Raw genomic sequence first — 27,647 nt, 5'->3', positions numbered from 1 at the left:
AACCCTCTTTCATCCTGTGTTCCACTGGACACTAGGCTCAATAAGGGGTCAGAATTAGAATGTAAACCTTCCTTCAATGATTCCCAAAGATAGCATACAATGTGCCTAGCACAAGGCCAGATGCATTTTTGATACTTCATAAATTCAAGTTTACTCCTCTCTCTTTACAAGTTATCTAAAATGTAGGTGCATAATTTTAGCTTGTTTCTTCTCCGTCTTTAATTAAATATTCAGATCTTACTTAAGCTTTCCCCTGGGTCTTTTCTTAGGGATCATATCCTTTTGCTTGCAATTGGTTAGCATAATCCGTTTTCAATTTCTGTTTCGAAAATCTCCCTGTACGTCCTCCTCCTGTCATACTAGTGCTCATGCTTTTGGTCCCGCTTATAATTACTTCAGTTAATCATCACACAACGTAAACTGAATGCATTGAGAGGATGTTGTGAATATGTAATTTATAGCATAAAAAATTCCAAAATAAAGACCAACATGCCTGGAAGGAACCCTGGGGTCAAAAGAAAAGGTGGTGTTCAGTAATACACGCAGTATGAGGAAGGCTTTTTAAAACGAAGTCAGTAATTTTTCCTTGATATTTTTCAATAGATTTTTTCCCAGCTTTTAGGACTTTTTTTAAAAAATGTGTTTTATACCAAAATATTGTGAATTTTTTTTTGTTTCGAAATGCTAATGAAGTGTGAACTGATTTCTGTTATGAAAAAGCAAATGAGGAAGCTAAAATAAAGTCTTTGGAAACCGATTTAAAGGAAAAAGACATTCTAGAGTCAGCATTGTAGCGAAGCCTTCTTTGTGAGTATGTGAGAAGCTGTAATAATGTAATCTGAAATAAAACACAAAAATTCCTGGAAATGAAAATGGAAATTACTCACATCAAGCACTCACAACAGTACAACAGGTTCCATAGCTCTAATGAATTTAAAATGGAAAGATATCAGAGGTGTAGATTAGTGTCATTGATCAACAGGATGAGTGTGAGCCAGCAGCCCACAGTTAATTCTCACTTGGCTATCACTCAGAAAGATACTCTAAAGAACTTTCTGGTACGTCTAGCAACTGAGGGATAATAACTCTCTATTAGTCAAAAGTCCGCACAGCAAAGAGATGAATAATGTGCTCTGGGTGTACCATTCTCTCTTCTCATTCTAAGTGCATTTCGTTTACCTGGCAAAGGAGAGCTTTCTTTACTTTCCCAGAGTACCCTTTTCTTTTAGGGGACAACTATTTGTAGAAATTGCAAGAATCTGGAGGTGGAGAAGCCATTAGCTACCCTGTGGGTGACAGAATGCATTTGCACATTAAGAACAGGCAGAAGAGACAATCAACTGACATTCCTTGTTTAGATAAAATACTACTACTACTACTACTAATAATAATAATACAAGTCTAGGCTAGATACAGCCAATGGGTTTCAGATGCCAACTTAGTTTGATTGGCTGTAGCCTCCTGGAGTGGTAGGCTGCGAGGGATTGTAAGCATGAGTCAGTTTAGAGAGAAATAATTGCAGGAGGGATTAGGCAGGGGTGTGTGAGATGGGAGAGGGATGAAGAGAGCTGATGAAGAAGAGTATGTGTTGATTAATTGCCATTTCCTTCAGTCAAGCACAAAGAGCAAGAGTTCATGACTCATCTTCTACTCCAGGAGGATGAGCACTTTGCATAGGTACTGCAGAAAAGAAACCCACTTTGCAAAACTAGTAAGGAGCAACCAAGCATGCAGCTTTGGGAAACTGCAGCATTAATTATAGAGTGAACAGCAACATGGAAAGGAGATGTAAGAATGCTGGAGTTCCCATGACTGAGACATAAATGATTATGCCAGTACAAAGTTGTTCTCTAGTATTCATGTAGTAATGAAAATAACCAGAGTATTTTAGGACATTAATAGTAATAGAAATAGGAATGAAATCATGCTATTGCCTTATAGATTGTCTTTCTTCATTTGGGATGCTATAGCAAAATATCATAAACTGCATGGTTCACAAATAACAGAAATTTATTGCTCACAGTCCTGGAGGCTGGAAAGTCCAAGAACAAGGCACCAACAGATTTGGTGTCTAGTGAGGGCCTGCTCTCTGGTTCGCAGATGGCGCCTTCTAATTGTTTCCTTGTGTGGTGGAAGGGGCAAGAAAGCTTTTTAAGGCTGCTTTTACTAATCTCATTCATGAGGACTTTGTCCTCATGGCCTAATCACCTCCTGAAGGCCCCTCCTCCTAATACCATCACCTTGGGGGTTAGGATTTTCAGCATATGAATGGAAGGGGGTGAACATAAGCATTTCGATCATAGGACATACGCATTTATCCAGATTATAAAGTAGTTTTTTACATGCCTATCTTAATAAATCTCCACAAGAATCACATGAGGCTTAAAGAGTTTAGTGGCATTCCTAAGTAGTATAATCTACTGTTAAAATGTTAGAAAAGAGACCAGCTTGTACATTCCGATGTTAGATCTTGTGTTCTTTAGATTGTATCGGAGAATGTCCTATATCATATATATATATGGTGTGTGCTGTATAACATGATGTTTTGATATACTGTATGTATATAGTGAAATGATTACTATAGTGAAGAGTTCTAAGTGTCGGTTTTGCCATTGTGTAGTGTTCCGGAATTTCAAATAACTGCAATAACTGATACCAGTTATTTGGTTTCAAAAATATTTATCCTAATCAGGGAAGAGATTAGTTTAAATGTCAGTGCACAAGACATTAAATCCTCAACATCCTTATTAATTAAAGATCCCTTTCTCAGATTTCTTGCTCTCTTAGCACCTTAAAAAAGGTTCCAGACTTGATAAAACTCACCCCTTTTAATACAGTGTAATGAAAATGACAATTGAATGTGAAAAAGAAATTTGGGTTAAAGTAATCAAATAAAAAATTAATGTTCTTATTGATACTTACTCAAAGAATAACTTAGTAAACAATAATTTGAAGGACATGATCAACTTAGCAAACATAACATTATTTTTTGGAGGATAAGCAGAGAGAAAAGTACAAGAGTAATTTATATTTTAGTGAATATGGATGATACACAGAGATTGAAGAATGGAATATACATATTTGGGATAATCAGAAGAAACATAAGAAATAAACTAAAATATTGGCAGTAGCTGATGTAAGATGATTCTAGCTGTTTTCTTATTTCCATTATTATCTACTTCCCAACTTCCTTTGTTTTCTACATTATGTCTATATTCTATAAGACATGCACGTTGTGCTCTTTGTAGGTATGATATCATGAATCTGCAGTACACTGAAGCTAATCGCTATGACTATGTTCACGTTGGAACCTGGCATGAAGGAGTGCTGAACATTGATGATTACAAAATCCAGATGAACAAGAGTGGAATGGTGCGGTCTGTGTGCAGTGAGCCTTGCTTAAAAGGCCAGATTAAGGTAAGCCACAAATGCATTCTTGCATGCTATCTGTGAGGTGGTCGGCTGCCTGGACATTAGTAAAGAACAACACAGACAATTTTAAAAACATGACTGTCAAGAAAGGGTGTGCCACACTTACAGTTTTGGCTCTTGAGTTTCGGTAAAACTGAAAAGACAAAGATTAGGAAACAGAGTGGGTAAACTCTTATAATATTTGCATAGTTTTTACTTGAATCACAATGATGGGCTGGAATCTTCGATACAATCTAGTCAGGAAACGGATGAGTAATCAAATTTTAAAAATCAAAAACAGAAGTAAATGTGAAAACCAAAGCCAATAATAGTGCTTAGTCATAGTTCTAGCTATTGTTAAAGAAAGCAGAAGCTGAACAATGCTAAATAAGCAAATAACTAAAATATCAGAAGTTGAAATAAGGTAACACAGACTGGTTATCATTTTCTGTTTCTCTACCAAGTCCTTTGTTTCTTCTGAGACTGGCATTTTTTTTTTCAATACAAGAGAGTGTCCCCACTTTCTCACTATTTTCAGGAGCTATTTGGAGGGTGGAGTGGGGCAAGTGAATAACTATGACATCACTATATATAGAAAATGACAATAATCAAGCATCAAATCCTCAGTTGGGTGTGCTAAAGAGGCTTCTTGATGGAGAAAGCATGGAGGCAACACTCTCCGTATCCCAGGCTATTTAAAACCAAACTGGGTGATGCACTAGGAAATAGAGCATAGGGGAGGGATTGTGAATGGCAGGATATGGATTAGAAGACCTAATAGGTCTTTCGCATCCCTAATTTTCTGTGATTCATCTTGAGACACAGACAGGCTGTCACGTAAATGTCTCACAGCACAGCTGGAGCTGGGGTAAATCAGGCATGAGGCTCTGGCTCCCGCCATGCTGACTTGCCGCCATGCCATTCGTTGCTTGGGAGCTGCAAAACCACGCATGCAGGAGAGATTCTCTGATAAGTTCACGGAAGGGTCCCCAGGGCGAGAATCTCGTCATATAATGCTAAGTTTAGACAGAGGCTGGACATGCCTTATCTCAACTGACTAAAGAAAATGCAGGGTCTGCAACCTGTAACATCTTTTGGTAGCTGAGAAGAGCTATCCTGGTAGACTCAAATTCTCAGTCACTCTAGTCACTTGGACAAAGAAACAAACTTCTGAGATGAATCATCCTAGTTTTAAGTATCTTGTGCCTTCTCTGCAGAAGTTATATTAAATTATTTAATAGTTGTTATGACAACCAGTCAATCAGTATAGACTCCATTCTCATGCTGTGACATGGTATTGGAGGCCTCATGCCATGGCTATGGTAAACCTTTGAATTGGTGGATTACGGGAAGATTTGGCCAATGTGTCCTACATGGCTGGGGTCATGTGGGGGATTCAGGAGATATGGAGACACTGCTAGCTTCCAAGCAGTGCAGAAGTATTTCAGTAGTCTAAGAATGTGTAAAAGTAGTATGTATGGGCTGATTCCTGTCTAGGTGGAATATTTCCACATGAGGCTGCTGATGATATAAGGTATGTTCTCTGAAATCCAGAGGCCACAAATTTCTCCTTGCCTGTTATCATGAGATGCCAGACCAAGGCATTCTGGTTGCATCATCTTTTCTAGATAGTGGGAAAAAATAGGATATCTGTGGACTGAAGTCATAGGTGGGGAGAGGACAGAAGCCCTGAGCACATGCACTTCTGCCACCCAAAGGATGCCACATGTTGGCTCAGGCTGTCTCTCCAGTTTGGGTATAGTACTGATGTTATTGTGCAGACAATGACTGGGAAAGAGTTTTTGGAACTACAAAGTTCAGTTTTGCAGGTTATATGGAAAAAATAAAACCTGGCGAGGAAAAAACAAATTGTTGCAAGGATTTGCCGTCCTTTCAAGATCACTTGAAAGGAAGGAATTGTGAAAATTCCTTACTGTTACTCTGACTGCCAGGTGGCCGTGAATGGGTGCTCACATACCACGTGTGCTCCCCTTTACACCTTCCAGAGGAGAGGCCTTTGTTTTCCCCAATTCAGCGGCAAGCCTGTCCGCATATGTCCCTGCACCTAGACCCTGAAGTATTTCTACCATCGTGTTTACACTATGCCCATGCGTATTATCGAAGGAAATCCCAGAAGTTGTTGCTGAGCCATTACAGAACATTCACTATAAATGCAAAGCACCTGGGGGCCAATATTAGAAAATTGTAAATATTGCAGAAAGAAAATGTGCGTGTTCTCAATACCAACATGGAGTGGAGGTAATGGGGGATGTCTGTTTTGTTTCTCACAAGCACCTTGGGAGGTATGGAAACAAATAAAATTTGAGTCCCATTTACCAAATAATACTATGCACATTCTAACATCACTAATTTGCCACCTACCAGGCCCAGGATGCATACAGCCAGATCAGTAGCCACTGTCAAGATATAAGAGAAACAGGCAGCTTACAAGGTGATTGTAGGACATACATTTGTATTAACTGGGAAATACAGCCTTTAGGAAAGGGTTATTTGTTTTAAATATCAAATGCCATTTAAACGGCTAAAATAATAATTTGATGTCTTTTCTGATAACCCATAGAACTTTCTTATGATCATTTCCTTTGAATTTGTCAAAAACCCAGTTTTCTTGTGTTATTGATTTTTAGAATTACAAATGTATCTTATAAATACAATATCTTGTGGAGGAAGAAATAATTTCAGTCATACCACAAACACAGGTAAATAAAATAATACTTTTTATTGTTGTGTGTAACCTTAGTGTCCTGTCAGGAAATAAAGAGCCCACACCAGATGGTTTACTAGGGGAAATTTAACAGAAGAAAATGGTTACCAAAGTAAAAAGGGGTACTGAGGCAACTCAGAGGTGACCAACAGCAGTGTCTACTCCCACTCCAGAGCTAGAAAGACCCAGGGAAACCTTGTAGCTACTACCTCTGAGCTGTCTCTGAAGTGGGAGAGTGAGGGCACCCTGGCTTTTCTCTTCTCCTTCTCTTTTGCCTCCTATTAGTTCCTCTTACTTTACCAAATCCATCCAGAAGACAACTGGCAAGAGATCCTGGAAAATGTAGTTCACAAGTATCTTCGCTCAGGTTCCCTTGAACTCTACTAACTATGCAAGGCTTAATTGCTAATACATTAATGGAAGATTCAATCCTAGAGAAACAAGAATGAGGGAGAAAGGGAAGTGAGATATGGAAGGATGGGGGAAAGCAAAACAAAACAAGGTGACACGTTATTGAGGAGGAGATTGCTTCACTGCACATAACTAATCACATTGCCTCAAGAGGTCACTGGATAGGCTATTCAGACTATTGGAGGAAGGATGGGAGAGGAATGAATGTGTTCACTTCATCCTCTTTTCTACTTTGTGTGGCCAAAGGTTATGCTCACAGGAAGTTACATCACCAGATCCCTTCAGGCAGCTGCTGAGGAAGCCAGAGCCCAGGCCCTGTAACACAGCGCTTCTTCAGATTCTGGAAGCAATATGAGGAGTGAGAGCCTAGGTGGGTCTCCTATGGTCTGGCCTGGGTCCTGCTACGGTGAGTCCAGCAGGGACAGTTCTGGAACCCAGAGCCTACTCAAAGGGAGGGAGAGACAACTAGAGATGACAGAGATGAAGGAGCAGTGTCGAGACTGCAGTAGCAGACATAACAGCAATGTCTAGAACTCTCCGAGTGTTGATAGCCAAGGGCCCAAGACACAAGTGCAACCAAAGAGAGTATGCGGCGACAGATAAAATCTGAACAGTGTTGTGCAGGCAAACATCAGGTACCTGGTGTGTGTGTTGATCTCACATACAGAACCCACTGCTGTTTTCCTTGCTGTAGTGAAGGACAGGAAAGGGGCAGAAAGGGGAGGAAAGGTAAAGGAAAAGAAAGTGCTGGAAAGGAGAAGAGAGGTAATCAAGATCAGGGACTAACATTGGTCAAGTATGTTCTTAAGCAAGTACAATAGATGCTTTACAGACATCATTTCAATTACTCCTTAAAACGACCCTTTGAAAGCAGGTATTATCAACCCCCCATTTTATAGACGAGGGAATCTGAGACCCAGAGGGATTGAGTCACTTGCCCCTAAGCTCTCAGCTAGAAATTGCCAAAGCTGGGCTTGGAGCCAACTCAAAGCTGTTATCATCCCACGGACACATGTTGTTCAACTATCTTTCATTATATGAACTGGCACATTTCCTACAAATGCATATTTCAATTTCTAAGCCTTATTTTTTTCAATAGCTCACAATAAAATCATAAGTAAAGAGCCACTTTTAAAATTCTGAGGGAACAGAATCCAGAATTCAGGAAGCAATATTTGTGAAGGAGGCTGGCAGAGTTAATAGAGACTGAGACATTGACAGGGAAGTGAGGGCAAGGATACTGAAGATTGATTTCACTGGCCTCCTGTTCTTTCTCCCCCTCTCTCCTCTCCCTGCTCTCTTCTGCTTTCTTTTTCTCTTAAGTTTATATTTGAATTCTTTTCTCCAAGATGTTGGTTTTGGGTTGGGAGGTTGAGGTAAGAGACTAGAGATAATCTCACCTCTTCCTATCATCACCCAGCCAATCATGACAGAATTCTGGAGATACTAGGTCAATATGGCATACATCATAAATGTTTCTCCTCATTTACACATGCCCTGCTGTTGTAAAGTGGCACCTTATTTATATATAACAAAGTCCACTCACACATATCTTACACATTATAGACTTCAGAATTAACTGTTTTCATTTACGAGATAAGACATTTCATCTGATTTCTTGGAATTATCTACCAGAGAAATAAAATGTTCATTTTAAAAGGCATTCGAAATGTAGCCCTAACAAAAGAAGCCTGCTTAATTTAAACCTCTAGCATGCTCCTTGCTCAATTTTAGCTTCTTATATGACTGATTTTTCCCACGGATGAGCAAAGAGGCCAAAGAGCAGATTCACTGAGAATCAAAGCAAAGGGAACATGATCATTCTCGTTACGACCTAACATACCCTTAAAAATGGATGGAAGTAAGAGAGGTCCACTAAGAAACCATTTATATTTGGCTGGAATTGGAACGTTAAATATGCCTAGGTTTGTGCCGTGAGCATTATTAAATAATGCTGCTACAGGAGTTCGTGTCTGCCTTTTCCTGTTAGTAGATACAGCTACTTGAGAGAAATCGCCAGTGGAGAAAACTTATAATTTCTAATAATATCCTTCTTTAAAAAAATAAAATTACTCATATTAATTTTCAGATTGACACCTTTCAACATAGGCCATTGATTAAAAAGTAGCCAAGTTGTGTTCGGTCATGTCTCTTCAAGCCTCTGCAGAGACTGGGATTAGAGTCTCAGATTCCAGAGCATTTGTCATCATCAGCAACCTAAGATTCTTCCTTAGCTCCCTTATCTTAACATCATTTCCCTCTTCCTCTGTACATTTTTCTGCTATTCAAAGAGCTCTCTATATTTACAGTTGCTTAGTTAGCCTAGCTTCCACATTACTGGGTAAAAAATGCTGTTTATCTGGAAGCATACCCATTCTCCCATTCTTTACCACGATAGTCAAGCAATTAGTACAACCCTACTTTTCCTAATAATAAGAAAAGGAATGTGATGAGGTGAAAGTGATACTCTAGAACTTAATATAAAATCTGTGTATATGTGTCTATGTATGTGTATGTATGTACACATATGTGTGGGTGTACTATTAATATATTTCTACTATGTGTAATCAGTTCTTCCTGTTGCTTTATACAGAAACAGCTACATGAAATAGATGTGTTCTCAGCTATTTAAATAGATGATGTCCTCAGGGAGAAAAACAACTTTAATAATGTGATAGATGAAACTAATATTCTATGGAAATCAGCTAGATGAACTTTGAAAAGCCTTATGATTCCACTTACTTTGCAGTGATGGAAACATTGCAACATGTTTGTCAAAATACAAGATTAAAAAAAAGCTATAACACCATTTCCTGATAAGAGCTACCACTCGAAAGATATTGCCCCTCTGATCTCGCTGGCAGTGGTTGGAAGGTTGAGGGAACGGGAGCCTAAAATGGCAGAGGAAAATGGTGTTGGGAAGAGGATAGACAACGCATCAGCTTCCACCTTTCCTACTCCCACATTGAATGCAAGTAGCTCATCTGCTGATTTACTTCTAGGTCACATTGTAAATAATGCTGGGTTGATGATTTTATACTCAATTTTTCCATCTGCAATTGCTCCAAGTTCAGAGTTCAAAGTGTGTCACATTGTGGCTGTATTTCCTTTCACCTCTAGCTATTTATTTGTGTTTGTAGAGGCTACACCATAGAATATAGAAATAGTTCCTTTCTCCTCCAGTGCATGTGCTTCAAAATTGCTTGTATGCATTTGCTTTCCTCCAGACAGTGTGAGGAGGAATGTTGTTTTGAATATGATAGAAAGAGAATTGTTTAGACCGAAATCTACCTCAAGTAAATTATCTTATTCTTCAAACAATCATCACTATCTGATTACTACCTGATTGGCACTGGCGTCTCATGACCCTGTCCCCATGACCCAGTCCAGCCAGCCCCGGCTGGCAATAGCTTAATGAGATTATTCCTTTTTCTTTAACCATTTCATGCCTCCTAACGTGGATTATCTTTGAACACTTTTCACATCTGTAATGAGGATTTTTATTCTTGTTCAGCTGTGTCTTATAATTTTGACCAAGTTAATGAATACCTATCTTTTGTTCTCATTTGGAAACATAAAAGAAAATATTAAAGAATAGTACAATGATTACTCATATATCCACCAATCTCATTCAAGAATTATAAATCTTTTAGCATGTCATGCCTCTCTCTCTGTCTCTCTTTCTCCCTCTTCTATTTTTTTTCAGAACCATTTAAAAGGTAAAAATATCATCAAATTTTATACCTTAATACCTCAGCTTTTATCTTCTAATAAGGACAATTCTCATATAGTCGTCAAACCAGCTAAGAAAGTTAACAATAACATCTTCAGCCATATCTGTCACATCCACCCCAGCTTTTTCCCTCTTTGTGAATCAAAACAAGCTAACCATCTAAATCATATAGTTAATGTAACCATTTTGGCATCTAGTAAAACAATGGTTCAGTTCCTCCACTGTGTAATATCTTCTCAATTCTACTGCAAAATGGCAAGTTCTGAGTACAAATTGCCCACAGGCATATCAAAAAATCACGTACCTGAGAACTCTATGATTACGTAATGATGAGATCTGCCTGTGCTACTAAAATTTTGAAAAGGAATCAAAGCACAAACATTGTCTTTAGTGTCTTATTGTGAATGTAAAAAACAAAAAATGAAATTACTATAGTATCTCTGAAGGAGGGGAAACTTCGCAAACACAGGTCAAAGTGAAAAATTCCATGGAAGTATCATTAATTTATCCACAACCACTCTAAGTAATGCCTATACCTTCATCACTCCCCCTCTGACCTATATCTGTGCTGTTCTCTTGCTCACTGAACTTTTCTGTTATTACCTCAGATCCAGCCCCTTCATCACTTTCAGGGACAGATCCCCATGGAGAAACACTGTGAATCATGGGCTATTGGGCAGAACAGGGGACACAGCAAGGCTGACATGTCTTTGGTGGCAGTGACAAAAATGGGGCACATTTAATTTTTAAGTAGACATTTATTAAAGTGTAATGTACACACAGAAAAGTAGCAGAGGACAGCACAAGTATGAATATGGAGGGTACGCATCTTACCTAGCCTTACTCTAGCTGTCCACTCTGTCTAGAGCACTCTCTCACCAGATAGCTACGCCCTTTCCCTCCCTCAAGATTTTGCTCAAATGGCAACATCTTAGTGGGACCTTACCTGACCACCATATGCAAAATGGCAACCCCATATTTCAGGTGTCTTCCTATCTGGACGAGGACCAGAGAAAGGCAGGCACCTATGGTACAGACTTCAAGAAGGCGGTCACTCTCAAGGTCCTGCAAGCTGGGTGAGGACTCTCATGTCCCTGAAGGAGAAAGTCTCTTTAAATTTGGTCCCTAGACATTCTCCTTGCCTCATCTTGATTTCTTCCCTATGACCTATTCCTCTTTCTTGCTTTAGTTTTTCCAAAGGCTTTTTTTCCAGAATGACAGCTCCTCAAAGGTGGGGATATTATCTGTTTTGTTCACTGATTATTTCCAGCCTTGATACAGTGCCTGACACATTGTATGTAGGCTAGGCAATCAAATGTGTATTTCAAATGAATGAATGGATGAAAGAGTCAATGAATGACTGAATACATATGCTCTGCATAGGCATTTTTATTGACACATAATAATGGTACATGTTTATGGGGTACACATGATATTTTAATACATGCATACAATGTGTAATGATCAAATCTGAGTTAGTGGGATATCCATCACTTCAAATATTTATCATTTCTTTGTGTTGGGAACATTCCAAATGTTCTCTTCTAGCCATTTTTAAATATACAAGAAATTATTGTTAACTACAGTCCCCCTGTTGTGCTATCAAACACTAGCATTTATTTGTTCTATCTAACTGTTTATTATTATTATTATTATTATACTTTAAGTTCTAGGGTACATGTGCATAATGTGCAGGTTTGTTACATATCTATACTTGTGCCATGTTGCTGTGCTGCACCCATCAACTCGTCAGCACCCATCAACTCGTCATTTACATCAGGTATAACTCCCAGTGCAATCCCTCCCCCTTCCCCCCTCCCCATGATAGGCCCCGGTGTGTGATGTTCCCCTTCCCGAGTCCAGGTGATCTCATTGTTCAGTTCCCACCTATGAGTGAGAACATGCGGTGTTTGGTTTTCTGTTCTTGTGATAGTTTGCTAAGAATGATGGTTTCCAGCTGCATCCATGTCTCTACAAAGGACACAAACGCATCCTTTTTTATGGCTGCATAGTATTCCATGGTGTATATGTGCCACATTTTCTTAATCCAGTCTGTCACTGATGGACATTTGGGTTGATTCCAAGTCTTTGCTATTGTGAATAGTGCCGCAATAAACATACGTGTGCATGTGTCTTTATAGCAGCATGATTTATAATCCTTTGGGTATATACCCAGTAATGGGATGGCTGGGTCATATGGTACATCTAGTTCTAGATCCTTGAGGAATCGCCATACTGTTTTCCATCATGGTTGAACTAGTTTACAATCCCACCAACAGTGTAAAAGTGTTCCTATTTCTCCACATCCTCTCCAGCACCTGTTGTTTTCTGACTTTTTAATGATCGCCATTCTAACTGGTATGAGATCGTATCTCATTGTGGTTTTGATTTGCATTTCTCTGATGGCCAGTGATGATGAGCATCTTTTCATGTGTCTGTTGGCTGTATGAATGTCTTCGTTTGAGAAATGTCTGTTCATATCCTTTGCCCACTTTTTGATGGGGTTGTTTGTTTTTTTCTTGTAAATTTGTTTGAGTTCTTTGTAGGTTCTGGATATTAGCCCTTTGTCAGATGAGTAGATTGCAAAAATTTTCTCCCATTCTGTAGGTTGCCTGTTCACTCTGATGGTAGTTTCTTTTGCTGTGCAGAAGCTCTTTAGTTTAATGAGATCCCATTTGTCAATTTTGGCTTTTGCTGCCGTTGCTCTTGGTGTTTTAGACATGAAGTCTTTGCCCATGCCTATGTCCTGAATGGTACTACCTAGGTTTTCCTCTAGGGTTTTTATGGTATTAGGTCTAACATTTAAGTCTCTAATCCATCTTGAATTAATTTTCATGTAAGGAGTAAGGAAAGGATCCAGTTTCAGCTTTCTACTTATGGCTAGCCAATTTTCCCAGCACCATTTATTAAATAGGGAATCCTTTCCCCATTTCTTGTTTCTCTCAGGTTTGTCAAAGATCAGATGGCTGTAGATGTGTGGTATTATTTCTGAGGACTCTGTTCTGTTCCATTGGTCTATATCTCTGTTTTGGTACCAGTACCATGCTGTTTTGGTTACTGTAGCCTTGTAGTATTGTTTGAAGTCTGTATTTTGATACTCATTAACCAGTCTCTCTTTATTCACCCCTCTCCTTTCCCCTTCCCAGCCTCAGGTAATCAGCATTCTATTTTCTACCTCCATGAGACCAACTTTTAAAACTCCCACATATGACTAAGAACATGTGATATATATTTTTCTGTGCTTTGCTTATTTAACAGGATGTCCTCCAGGCTCATTCATGTTTCTGCAAGTAACAGAATTTCATATACCTATTGGCCATTTGTATACCTTCTTTTGAGATATGTCTATTTAGGTTTTATTCTCATTTTAAAAATCAGGTTATTTGTTTTCTTGCCCTTGAGTTGTTTGAGTTATTTACATATTCTGGTTATTAATCTGTTGTTGGATGGATAGTTTGCAAATATTTTTGCCCATTCTGTAGGTTGTCTCTTCACTCTGTTAATTGTTTCCTTTGCTGTGAAGGAGCTTTTAGCTTGATATAATCTCATTTGTCTACTTTTGCTTTTGTTGCCTGTGCTTTTGAGGTCTCATCCAGAAAATCTTTGCCCAGACCAACGTCTTGAAATGTTTCCCCGATATTTTTCTCTAGTAGTTTCATAGTTTCAGCTCTGACATTTAAGTCTCTTATCCATTTTGAATTTACATTTGTATATAATGAGAGATAGGCGTTTAGTTTTTTTTTCTTCTACATGTGAATATCCGTATTTTCTTAGCACCATTTATTAGAGACTGTCCTTTCCCCAATGAATTTTCTTGGAGTCTTTGTAGAAAATAAGATGGTTGTAAATATGTGAACTCATTTCTAGACTCTATCTTCTGTTTTACTGGCCTATGTGTCTGTTTTTATGCCAGAATCATGCTGCTTTAATTAACTACCTGTGTAGTACATTTTGAAGTCAGATAGTGTGATGCCTCCAGCTTTGTTCTTTTGCTCAAGATTGTTGGGTTATTTGGATTCTTTTGTGGTTCCATGAGAATTTTAGGATATTTTATTCTATTTTTATTATTTTAACTTCCCAGAGGGTACAAAGTTTTTTACATGGATAAATTGCATGCCACTGAGGTTTGGTGTGGGGATGATCCAGTCACCCAGTTAGAGAGCTAGTATCAGACAGGAAGTTTTTCAACCCATGGCCCTCATAGTAGTAGTCCCCAGTGTCTGTTGCCATCTTCATGTCCATGTTTACCGAATGTGTGGCTCCTGCTTATAAATGAGAACCTGCAGTGTTTGCAAGTTTTCTATTCCTGAATTAGTTTACTTAGGATGATGGCCTCCAGCTACATCTATGTTGCTGCAAAAGATGTGATTTTTCTTTTTTATGGCTGTGTAATATTTTGTGGTGTATATGGACTTCATTTTTCTTTATCCAGTCCACCATTGATGGGCATCTAGCTTGATTCTATGTTTTTGCTATTGTGAAGAATGCCATGATGAATACATGAATACATGTGTCTTCTGTGAAGATTACTATTGGTATTTTGATAAGGATTGCATTTAATCTGTAGATCACTTTGAGTAGTATAGACATTTAAACTATCTTATTTCTTGGAAGCATGAACATGGAATATCTTTTTATTGTTCTGTATCCTCTTCAATTGCTTTCATCAGTGTGTTATAGTTTTCATTGTAAAAATATTTTATCTCTTTGGTTAAATTTATTTATAGGTATTTTTTGGTAGCTACTTTAAATGAAAAATGCTTTTTTATTTCTTCCTCAGATTGTTCACTATTGGCATATAGACATACCAATAATATTTGTATGTTGATGTTGCATCCTGCAAATGTCCTGAATTCATTTATCAGTTTCTACAGTTTTTGTTGTTGTTGTTGGGGGGTGGGGGGGTGGGTAGACTCTTTAGATTTTTCTAAATAGATTATTTTGCCATCTGAAAACAAGTTCAATTTGACTTCTTCCTTTCCAATTTGGATGCCTTTTATTGCTTTCTCTTGTCTAATTTCTCTGGCTAGAACTTCCAGTACCATATTGAATAAAAATAGTGAAAGTGGGCAACATTACCTTATTCCATATCTTAGAAGAAAAGGATTTCAGTTTTTCCCTGTTCAGTAAAATGTCAGCTGCGAGTTTGTCATATATGGCCTTATTATGTTGATGGATGTTTCTTATATAACTAATTTGTTGAGAATTTTTACTATTAAGGGATGTTGAATTTTATCAAATACTTTTTCTGCATCTATTGAAATGATCATATCGGTTTTTTGTTTGTTTTGTTTGTTTTTTTGAGATGGAGTCTAGCTCTGTCGCCCTGGCTGGAGTGCAGTGGCCGGATCTCAGCTCACTGCAAGCTCTGCCTCCTGGATTTAGGCCATTCTCCTGCCTCAGCCTCCCGAGTAGCTGGGACTACAGGTGCCCGCCACCTCGCCTGGCTAGTTTTTTGTATTTTTTAGTAGAGATGGGGTTTCACCATGTTAGCCAGGATGGTCTCGATCTCTTGACCTTGTGATCCGCCCGTCTCAGCCTCCCAAAGTGCTGGGATTACAGGCTTGAGCCACCACGCCCGGCTGATCATATCGTTTTTGTTCTTCATTCTGTTGATGTGGTATTAAACCATCCTTGAATGCCTGAGATAAATCCCAATGGATTGTAGTTAAAAATCTTTTTGATGTACTGTGGAATTTGGTTTGCCAGTATTTTGTTGAGGATTTTTGTATTTATGTTTATCAGGGATATTGACTGGTAGCTTTCTTTTTGTTGTGTCCTTGTCTGGTTTTGTATCAGGATAATGATGGCTTTGTAGAATGAGTTTGGAAGAATTCACTTCTCTTCAATTTTTTGGAATAGTTTGAGAATAATTGGTACTGGTCTTCTTTAAAAGTCCAGTGGAATTCAGCAGTAAATCCATCGGATCCAGGACTTTTCTTTCTTAAGAGATTTTTGTTACTGATTCAATCTTTTTACCCATTATTGGTGTGTTCAGGCTTTCTGTTTCTTTATGGTTCAATCTCAGTAGGTTATATGTATTCAGGACATTATTTACTCTAGATTTCCCAATCTGTTGGCATATAATTGTTCACAATGGTCCTCTGTGTTTATGTGGTATCAATTGTAATGCCTTCTTTTTTCATCTCTGATTTTATTTACTTAGGTCTTCTCTCTTTTTTTCCTTAGCTTGTCTAGTTAAAGATGTGTCCATTTTGTTTATCTTTTCATAAAACTAATTTTTTATGTTTTGTATTTTTTGTTTCATATTTCTACTTTGATATTTATTATTTATTTTCTTCTATTAATTTGGGGTTTGGTTTATTTTTACTTTTCTATTTCTTTTAGGTGCATTATGAGGTTGTTTATTTGAAGTTTTTCTATATTTTTGATATAGGTATTTATTGCTGTATACTTCCTTTTCAGTGCTGCTTTTGCTATGTACTGTAGGTTTTGGTATCTTGTGTTTCCACTTTTATTTGTTTCTCAATTTTTAAATTTTCTTCTTAATTTATTTATGGACCCATTGGTCATTCAGAAGCATGTCATTTATTTTCCCTGTATTTTTGCAATTTCCAAAATTACACTTGTTATTGATTTCTAGTTTTATTCTATTGTGATCTGAAAAGATATATGATATAATTTTGATTTTTTTGAATTTTGGGGTCTTATTTTGTCACCCAATGTATGATCTATCCTAAAGAATGTTACATGAACTGCTCGTGAGAAGAATATGCCCTCTGTAGCAGTTATATAGGGTGTTCTGTAAATGTCAGTTAGGTCCATTTGGTCTAAAATGTAATTCAACTCCAATGTTTCTTTATTGATTTTCTGTCTGAATGATTGGTCCATTGCTAAAAGTGGAGTGTCAAAGTCTCCAACTATTATTGTATAGCAGTCTATCTCTCTCTTTATGTCTAAGAATGTTTGCTTTGTATATTTGGGTACTCTGATGTTGGGTGCGTAGATATTTACAACCGGTATATCCTCTTGTTGAATTGACCCATTTGTCATTATAAAATAAAGAGACATATAACATTTGTCTCTCTTTACAGTTTTGACTTGAAGTCTGTTTCATCTGATATGAGTATAGCTACTCTTGCTCTTTTAAGGATGCAGCCTCTCTTGATGTTGTGCAAGTTTAAGTGAAGACTTGCATATAATTGAAGGAAAGGTCTTGTTAAGTTTGTTCCCTAGGCCCTTTTCTTTCTTCATCTCCGTTTCTGCTCTGGACCCTATTTCTCTTTCTTGATTTAACTTTTTCCATAGCCTTTTTCCAGAATGACAGCTCCTCACAGGTAGTGATATTATCTGCTTTGTTCACTGATTATTTCTAACCTTGACATAGTGCCTGATGCATTGTAGGCACTCAAATAGAATTTTGGATGAGTAAATGAATAAATGGTGAATGAAGGAATTAATGAATAATTGAATAAATATCTATTCATTGGCATTTTGTTTCCCTTTCTAGAGATATACTTAATCCATTGTATAAGATTTTTGAGCTCTTTAACTTCAAATATCAGGTCTTTCCATCTCTTTATTGACATGCATAACACCTTGTCGACCACAGTGGGTCACTAAACAAAAGTTAATTAATTGAATATATATATGCCAAACCCTGAGATGCAATTTTGGCTCTCATCATAATCTGTCATCATGCTGGCAGCCATTGTGATACTGGGAGGAGCCTAATTCTTGGAAATAACTTGGCTGAGGTTTGTGCAAGGTACTGAGTCTATCTACACATATCCCCTCATTTACAAAATGTACATAATTAACTGCACCCTGTGGAGTAGTTGCCAAGATTCGTGTAATTCTATGTAGAGTGCCTAGCACACAGTTTGACTTAATATATGTCAACTTTTTGATCATTTTATGTTCTTATCATTTTATTATATTTTGTCTGTGATAAATTACAATGTAGTCCTACATTGTATATGTTTTGTAGTTCTATATCTTTCTTTTACTACAATTGAATTCTTCATTTCCATTTTTTCTTTCTCTCATATTCTATATTATTGCCTTCCATTCTTTCACATACATTGTTGAGTAATTAATATGTGCCAAGAACTGTGCTAGCACTGTGAATGCAAAGGAAATAAACATGGCCTCTTCTTTTGAGGAACTCATAGTGTAGCTGGGAGAAAAACAAAACAGATCAGTAATTAGATTCTATTGTTGCCCAAACTCTCAAGGAGGATATGAAGTGCTATAGGGACACAGGCCAGTGGAGCTAGCTCCTTTCTCTTACAGCTGACTCTCCCACAGTTCTTTTTCCTTTTTATTTTAATTTTTGTGGGTACATAGTAGGTGTATATATATTTATGAAGTACATGATATTTTTGGATACAAGCATACAATGTAGAATGAGTGCATCTTGGAGAATGGGGTATTCCTCCCGTGAAGCATTTGTCCTTTGAGTTATTAACAATCCAATTACAATTTTACAGTATTTTAAAATGTACAATCCAGTTATTAGTGACTATAGTTACCCTATGGTGCTATCAAACAGTAGCTTTAATCCATTCTATTTCTTTTGTACCTATTAACCATCCCCACCTCCTCCCCATTCCCCAACTAGTCTTCCCAGCCTCTGGTAGCCGTTCTTCTGCTATGTTCATGAGTTCAATTGATTTGGTTTTTAGATCACACAGATAAATGGGAATATGTGATGTTTGTGTTTTTGTGCCTGGGTTATTTTCCTTAACATAATAATCTCAAGTTCCATCCATGTTATTGCAAATGACTGGATCTCATTGTTTTTATGGCTGAATAATACTCCATTGTATATATGTATTACCTTTTCTTTATTAATTCACCTGTTGATGAACATTTAGGTTGCTTCCAAATCTTAGCTATTAGAAAAAGTGCTACAACAAACGTAAGAGTGCAGATATCTCTTCAACATACTGATTTCCTGTTGTGTACTTAGCAGTAGCATTGCTGGATCAGATGGTAGCTCAATGTTTGGTTTTTTAAGGAAACTCCAAACTATTCTCCATAGTGATTGTATTAATTTACATCCCCACGAACAATGTACAAGGGTTCCCTTTTCTGCACATCTTCTCCAGCATTTGTTATTGCCTGTCATTTGGATATAAACCATTTTAACTGGGGTGAGATGATAACTCATTGTAGTTTTGATATGCATTTCTCTGATGATCAATGATGTTGAGCACTTTTTCTTACACCTGTTTGCCTTTTATGTAAGAAGACTTGTATGTCTTCTTTTAAGAAACATGTATTCAAATTTTTGCCTATAGTTTGATTGGATTATCAGATTTTTTTTTCCTATAGAGTTATTTGAGCTCTTTATATATTCTGGTTATTAATTCCTTCCAGGATGGGTAGTTTGCAAATATTTAATTCCATTCTGTGGGTTGTCTTTTCATTTTATTGATTGTATCTTTTGCTGTGAAGAACATTTCTTACTTGATATGATCCCATTTGTCCATTTTTGCTTTGGTTGCCTGTGCTTGTAGGGTATTGCTCAAGAAATTTTTGTCCAGATCAATGTCCTGGAAATTTTCCCCAGTGTTTTCTTGCATTTCCATAATTTAGGTCTTAGATTAAGTCTTTAATTGATCTTTATTTGATTTTTTTGTGTACGGGGAGAGATAGGGGTCTAGTTTCATTCTTCTGCATATGAATATCCAGTTTCCCCAACACCATTTATTAAAGACACTGTCTTTTTGCAGTGTATATTATGAGTACCTTTGTCAAAAATAAGTTTACTATAGGTGTGTGGATTTGTTTCTGGATTCTCTATTCTGATGAATTGGTCTATGTGTCTGTTTTTATGCCAGTACTGTGCTGTTTTGGTTACTATAGCCCTGTAGTATAATTTGAAGTCAGGTAATGTAATGTGGTTTTTCAACTTTTGTTCTTTTTGCTTAGGATAACTTTGGCTATTCTGAGTTTTTGTGGTTCCATATAAACTTTGGGATTGTTTTTTTCTATTTCTATGAAAAATGCGAAAGGGATTGCCTTGACTCTGTCAATTGCTTTAGCTAGTATGGGCATTTTAATGATATTGGTTTATTCTAATCAATTAACATAAAATATTTTTCCATTTTTGAGTGTCCTCTTCAATTTCTTTCATTGGCATTTTATAGTTTTCATTATAGAGATCTTCTTCCTCTTTTGTTAATTCCTAGGCCTTTAATTTTACGTGTGTTTGTATTAGTCTGTTCTCCCACTGCTATAAAGAGCTGCTTGAGACTGGGTAATTTATAAGGAAAAGAGGTTTAAATATGCTCATGGTTTTGTGTGTTGTATAGGCTTCTGCTTCTCAGAAAACGTACAATCATGGCACAAGGTGAAGTGGAAGCAGGCACACCTTCACATGGCTGGCGGGAAAGAGAGAAAGTGAAGGGGGAAGTGCTACACACTTTTGAACAACCAGATCTCATGAAAGCTCTATCATGAGACAGCACTAGGGAGGATGATGCTAAACTGTTAGAAAACACCCCCATGAGTCAGTTGCCTCCCACCAGACCCCTTCTCCAACACTGGGGATTAAAATTTGATATGAGATTTGGGGATGGGGGTGGACACAGAGCCAAACCATATCAGTGTGGCTCTTGTAAATGAGATGACTTTTTTATTTCCTTTTGGCATTATTCACTGTTGTTGACATATAGAAATGCTACTGATTTCTGTATGTTGATTTTGTATCCTGTAACATTATTGAATTGGTATACAAGTTCTTATAGTCTTCTTGTGGAGTCTTTAGTCTTTTTCAAATATAAGATAATATCATCTACTAACAAGGACAATTTGACTTCTCCCTTTCCAATTTGGATGTCCTTTATATCTTTCTTTTGCCAGATTGCTCTAGTGAATACTTTCAGTACTATGTTGAAAAGCAGTGCTGATAGTGAGTATCCTTGTTGTGCTCCACATCTTAGAGGAAAGGCTTGCAGTTTTCCCCGATTCAGTAGGACACTATCTGTGGTTCTGTAATACATGGCTTTTATGATGTTGAGATATGTTCCTTTTTTCCCCAGTTTTAAGGAGTTTTATCGTGAAGAGAAGTTGATTTTATCAAATGCTGTTCATGCATCAATTTAAATAATCACATAGTTTTTATCCTTTATTCTGTTGATATGATGTATCACATTGATTAATTTGCATATGTTGAATCATCCATGCATCTCAGGGATAAATCCCTCTTGTTCATGATGAATGATCTTTTTAGTATATTGTTGAATTCGTTTTGCTACTATTTTGTTGAGGATTTTTGCATCAATATTCATCAGAGATAATGGCCTGCAGTTACACTTTTTTGATGTATCTTTATCTAGTTGTGATATCAGGGTAATATTAGCCTTATAGAATGAGTTTGGAAGTATTTTCTCCTCCTCTATTTTTTGTTATAGTTTGAGTAGGATAGGTGTTAGATTTTCTTTAAATGCTTGGATTTTCTTTAAATGCTTGGTAGAAACCAGCAGGGAAGCAAACAGGTCCCTGGCTTTTATTTACTGGGAGACCTTTTATTATGGCTTCAATCTTATTACTTGTTATTATTCTGTAAGGCTTTGGATTTCTTCCTGGTTCAATCTTGGTAGGTTTTGTGTATCCACGGATTTGTCTATTTCTTCTAGATTTTTAAATTTTATTGGCATATAGTTGCTCATAGTAGCCAATAATGATCCTTTGAATTTCTGCAATATTAGTTGTAATGTCTCCTTTTTCATTTCTGATTTTATTTGGATCTTCTCTCTTTTTTTGTTAGTTTGACTAAAAGTTTCTCTACTTTGTTAACTTTTCAAAAAACAACTTGTTGTTTCATTGATCTTTCATATTGTTGTTTTTCATTTCATTTGATTCATTTCTATTCTGATCTTCATGTTTTCTTCTACTAATATTGGCTTCGGTTTTTCTCTCGCTTTTCTAGTTATTTAAGATTCACTGTTAGATTGTTCATTTAAACCTTTTTCTTATCTTTCTTTCTTTTTTTTTTTTTTTTTTTTTTTTGATGTAGGCACTTATAGCTCTAAACTTCCCTCTTAATACTATCTTTGCTATCCATACTATCCATCGGTTTGGTATATTGTGTTTTATAATTTGTTTCAATAAATCTTTCAATTTCCTTCTTAATTTCCTTATTGACCCACTAGTCATTCAGGACCATATTGTTTAATTTCCACGTAGTTTGTGTAGTGTCCAGAATTCCTCTTGTTAATAATTTCTACTTTTATTCAATTGTGGTCAGAGAAGATCCTTCATATTGTTTCAGTTTTTTTGAATGTATTAAGACTTGTTTCTTGACATAATGTATGATCTATCCTTGATAATGACTCATTCTCGAGAAAGAGGAAGAGAGGAAGTGCTGAGGAGGAGTGTGTGTATTCTGCAGCTCTTAGATGAAATATTCTGTAATTATCTATTAGATCCATTTGTTTTATAGTGCAGATTAAGTCTAATGTTTCTTTGTTGATTTTCTGACTGAAAGATCTGTCTAATGCTGAAAGTGGGTTGTTTAAATCTCCAGTCATTATTGCATTGCGGCCTATCTCTCTCTATAGCTCTAATAATATTTCCTTTACCTATCTAGGTGCTCCAGTATTTGGTGCATATATGTGTACAATTGTTATATTCTTCAGTTGAATTGACCCTTTTATCATTATGTAGTGATCTTCTTTGCCTCTTCTTGTAGTTTTTGTATTAAAATCTATATTGTCTTATATGAGTATAGCAACCTATGCTTTTTTTGGTCTCCATTAGCACAGACTATCTTTTGCCATCCCTTTATTTTCAGTTTAACTGTGTCTTTATAAGTGAAGTGTGTTCTTTGTAGGCAGCAGCTTTTAGCCAGTCTATGTATTTTGATTGGATTATCTAGTCCATTTACATTCCATGTTATTATTGATAAATAAGGACTTATTCCTGCCATTTTGTTATTTGTTTTCTGTTAGTTTTATGGACTTCCCTCCCTTCTTTATTTCCTTCCTTCTTGTTTTCCTCTAGTGAAGGTAATTTTCTCTGGAGACATGATTTAATTTCTTGCTTTTCATTTTTGTGTGTGTTTCCATTGTATGTTTTTTGTTTTGAGGTTGCAATGAGGCTTGAAAAAACTATCTTATCACCTATTATTTTAACCCCATAACAACTTAACACTGTTTCAATAAACAAACAAAAAAGAAAACTAGTAAAAACTATATGCCTTAACTTTGTATCCCTGTTTTTAAACTTTCTGTTGTTTCTATATATATATCTTATTATATTGACTATGTCTTGAAAAGTTGTTGCAGTTATTACTTTTGATTGGTTCATTATGTAGCTTTTCTACTTAAGATTAGTTTACATACCACAGTTGCAGTGTTATAATATTCTTTTTATTCCATGTACTTACTATCACCAGTGAATTTTGTATCTTGAGGCGATTGTGTATTGTTCATTAACGTTCTTTTCTTTCTGTTGGAAGTACTCCCTTAAGTATTTCTTGTAGGATGGGTCTGGTATTAATTAAATCCCTCAGCTTTTGTCTGGGAGTCTTTATTTATCCTTTATGTGCCCTTCAAGTGTGAAGGATATTTTCATCAAATATACTATTCTATGATAAAAGTTTTTTTTTCTTCAGCACTTTAAATATGTTATCCCACTGTCTCCTGGCCTGTAAAGTTTCCACTGAGGAGCTGCATTTTATGTTAATCGTTTCTTTTCTCTTGCTGCTTTTAGAATTCTTTCTTCATTCTTTACCTAATACTATGATTATTAAATGCCTTGAGGTAGCATTCTTTGGTTTCAAACTGCTCAGAGTTCTATAATTGATATGACTTTGTTGTGTCTCCACCCAAATCTCAAATTGTAACTCTCAGAATTCCCACATGTCATGGGAGGGACCCGGTGGAAGGTAATTGAATTATGAGGGTGGGTCTTTCTGGTGCTGTTCTCATGATAGTGAATAGGTCTCACAAGATATGATGGTTTTATAAAGGAGAGTTCCTCTGCACATGTTCTCTCTCTTACCTGCCACCATGCAAGATGTGATTTTACACCTCCTTTGCCTTCTATTTGGTTGTGAGGCCTTGGAGGTTGTGAGGCCTCCCCAGCCATGTTGCACTGGGAGTTCATTAAACCTTTTTCCTTTATAAATTACCGAGTCTTGGGTACGTCTTTATTAGCAGCGTGAGAACAGACTAATACAGTAAATTGGCACTGGGAGTGGGGGACTGTTGCAAAGATACCTGAAAATGTGGAATAACTTTAGAACTGGGTAACAGGCAGAGATTGGAACAGTTTGGAGGGCTCAGAAGTAGATAGGAAAGTGTAGGAAAGTTTGGAACTTCCTAGAGACTTATTAAATGACTTTGACCAGAATGCTGATAGTGATATGGACAATAAGGTCCAGGTTGAGGTGGTCTCAGATGGAGATGAGAAACTTGTTAGGAATTGGAGTAAAAGCCACTTTTGCTATACAAATAAACTGGTGGCATTATGCCCCTGCCCCAGAGACCTGTGGAACTTTGAATTTGAGAGAGACAACTTAACGTATCTGGTGGAAGAAAGTTCTAAGCAGCTAAGCCTTCAAGAGGTGAAAAGGATAAAAGTTTGGAAAATTTGCAGCCTGATGATGCATTAAAAAAGAAAAACCCATTTTCTAGGGAGAAATTCAAGCTGGCTGCAGAAATTTGCATAAGTAACGAGTAGCCCAATGCTAATTACCAAAACTATGGGAAAAATATCTACAGGGCATGTGAGAGACCTTTGGGTCCAGAGGACTAGGAGGAAAAAAATGGCTTCCTGCGTTAGTTTGGTGCTGTGCATCCCAGCCGTGGCTAAAATGGGCCAATGTAGAGCTCAAGCCATTGCTTCAGAGGGTGCAAGCCCCAAGCCTTGGTGGCTTACACACTTGTTGGGCTTGTGGGTGCATGGAAGAATTGAGGAGTGGGAACCTCCACCTAGATTTCAGAGGATACATGGAAATACCTGAATGTCCAGGCAGAGGTGTGCTGCAGGGGTGGAACCCTCGTGGGGAACCTCTGTTAGGGAAGTGCAGAAGGGAAATGTGGGGTGTAAGCCCCCATACAGAGTTCCCACTGGGGAACTGCCTAGTGGAGCTGTAAGAAGAGGGCCACCATCCTCCAGACCTCAGAATGGTAGACCCATTCCAGTGACACTTGCACCGTGTGCCTGGAAAAGCTCCAGACACTCAACAGCAGTCTGTGAAAGCAACCGCGAGTGGGGCTATATCTTATAAAGCCACAGGGGTGGAGCTGCCCAAGACCATGGGAACCCACCTGTTGCATCAGCATCACCTGGGTGTGAGACATGGAGTCAAAGGAGATAATTTTGGAACTTTAAGGTTTCATGGATTTTGGACTTGCATGGGGCCTGTAGCCCTTTTGTTTTGGCCAATTTCTCTCATTTGGAATAGATGTTATTTACCCAATTCCCGTACCTTCATTGTATCTAGAAAGTAACTAATTTGCTTTTGATTTTACAGCCTCATAGATGGAAGAAACTTACCTTGTCTCAGATGAGACTTTGGACTGTGGACTATTGAGTTAATTCTGAAATGAGTTAAAACTTTGTGGGACTGTTGAGAAGGCATAATAGGTTTTGAAATGTGAAGACATGAGATTTGGGAGGGGCCAGGAGGCAGAATAATATGGTTTGGCTGTGTCCCCACCCAAATCTCAAATTGTAGCTCCCATAATTCCCACATGTCATGGGAGGGGCCCAGTGGGAGGTAATTGAATCATGAGGGCCAGTCTTTCCAGTGCTATTCTCGTGATAGTGAATAAGTGAATTGTTTTATAAAGGTGAGTTTCCCTGCACATTCTCTCTCTTGCCTGCCTGCCACCATACAAGATGTGACTTTGTTATTCCTTTGTAATGCGCCACGATTGCGAGGTTTCCCCAGCCATGTGAAACTGTGAGTCAAAACTTTTTCCTTTTTAAATTATCCAGTCTCAAGTATGTCTTTATTGGCAGCATGAGAACAGACTCATACAATACCCTTCTTGTACTTGGATATTGATATCTTACTCTACATTTGGGAAGTTCTCTGATACTACCTTTTAAAACATTCTTTCTACCTCTCTCTCTTTCTCTGCCATATCTTTAAGGCCTATAATCCTTAGATTTGCCCTTTTGAGGCTATTTTCTAGATTCTGTAGGTGTCCTTTATTTTTTTTTCTTTTATCTCTTCTGATAGGTATTTTAAAATATCCTGACTTTAAGGTCACTAATTGTTTTCTCTGCTTGATCCATTCTGCATTAAAAGACTCTGATGCATTCTTCAGTATGCTGATTGCATTTTTCAGCTTCAGAATTTCTGCTTGTTTCTTTTTAATTATTTCTATCTCTTTGCTAAATTTATCTGATAGAATTCTGAATTCCTTCTCTGTGTTATCTTGAATTTCTTTGAGTTTCCTCAACATAGCTATTTTGAAGTCTCTCTCTGAAAGATCTCATATCTCTGTTTCTCCAAGATTGGTTTCTGGTGCCTTATTTAGTTAATTTAGTGAGGTCATGTTTTCCTGGATGGTGTTGATGCTAGTATATGTTCTTTGGTGAATGGGCATTGAGGATTTGGGTATTTAATGTAGCTTTTACTGTCTGGGCTTATTTGTAACCATCCTTCTTGAAAAGGCTTTCCAGATATTTGAAAGTACTTGGGTACTGTGATCCAAGATGTATCTGCTTTAAGGGGCTTCCCAACCCTAGTAATGCTGTGGTTGTTGCAGACTCAGAGGTACCACTTTGATGATCTTGGACAAGATCCAGGACAAGTCTCTGGGTTACCAGAGACTCTTGTTCTCTTCCCTTACTTTCTCTCAAACATATAGAGTCTCTCTCTCTCTCTCTGTTCTAAGCCACCTAAAACTGTGAGTGGAGTGACACAAGTACCCCTGTGGCCACCACAACTATGACTTTGCCAGGTCAAACCACAAGTCAGCACAGTACTGGGTCTTTCTCAAGGCCTGCTATAACCATTCTCTGCTACCTATGTCTGCTCAAGGCCCTGGGCTCTACAAACAGCAAGTGGCAAAGCCAGCCAGGTCTGTGTTCTTCCCTTCAGGACAGCAAAGTCTCCCATAGCCCTGTGTGGATTTGGAAGTTCCATCTGGGAGTCAAGGACTAGAGTCAAAAACCTTAGAAGTCTACCTGGTGTTTTATCATACTGTAGCTGAGCTGGCACTCAAACCACAAGATGCAGTTCTTCACACTCTTTCCCCTTTTCCAAAAGGCATCTGTCAGAGTACCCTTTGGCATCTTTCCAAAGGTAAAGGAGACTCACTCCATAATTACTGCCACCCCAGGCCATAAGGAGTACTGGCAGACTACCCCTGATGTTCCCTTAAGGCCCAAGTCTCTGAAGTCAGCTTGTGGTAAATGCTGCCTGGCATGGGA

The 27,647-nt window shown here is 37.6% G+C and overlaps 1 protein-coding gene across 4 annotated transcripts in view; it reads left to right on the top strand.

The window, feature by feature from the left end:
* GRM1 (glutamate metabotropic receptor 1) overlaps positions 1-27,647 on the top strand; it is a 421,079-nt gene that overhangs the window by 333,140 nt on the left and 60,292 nt on the right. For all 4 annotated transcript variants that reach the window (XM_050787344.1, XM_050787343.1, XM_050787342.1 and 1 more), the window contains one exon: positions 3,249-3,417. In XM_050787344.1, coding sequence (XP_050643301.1) covers positions 3,249-3,417 — 169 coding nt within the window. The remainder of the gene's footprint in view (positions 1-3,248; positions 3,418-27,647) is intronic.

Source organism: Macaca thibetana, chromosome 4 (assembly GCF_024542745.1).
Source record: "Macaca thibetana thibetana isolate TM-01 chromosome 4, ASM2454274v1, whole genome shotgun sequence".
NCBI classification, from domain to species: domain Eukaryota; kingdom Metazoa; phylum Chordata; class Mammalia; order Primates; family Cercopithecidae; genus Macaca; species Macaca thibetana.
The sequence above is the reverse complement of the archived record's forward strand: the minus strand, read 5'-3'. Positions and strand labels throughout refer to the sequence as shown.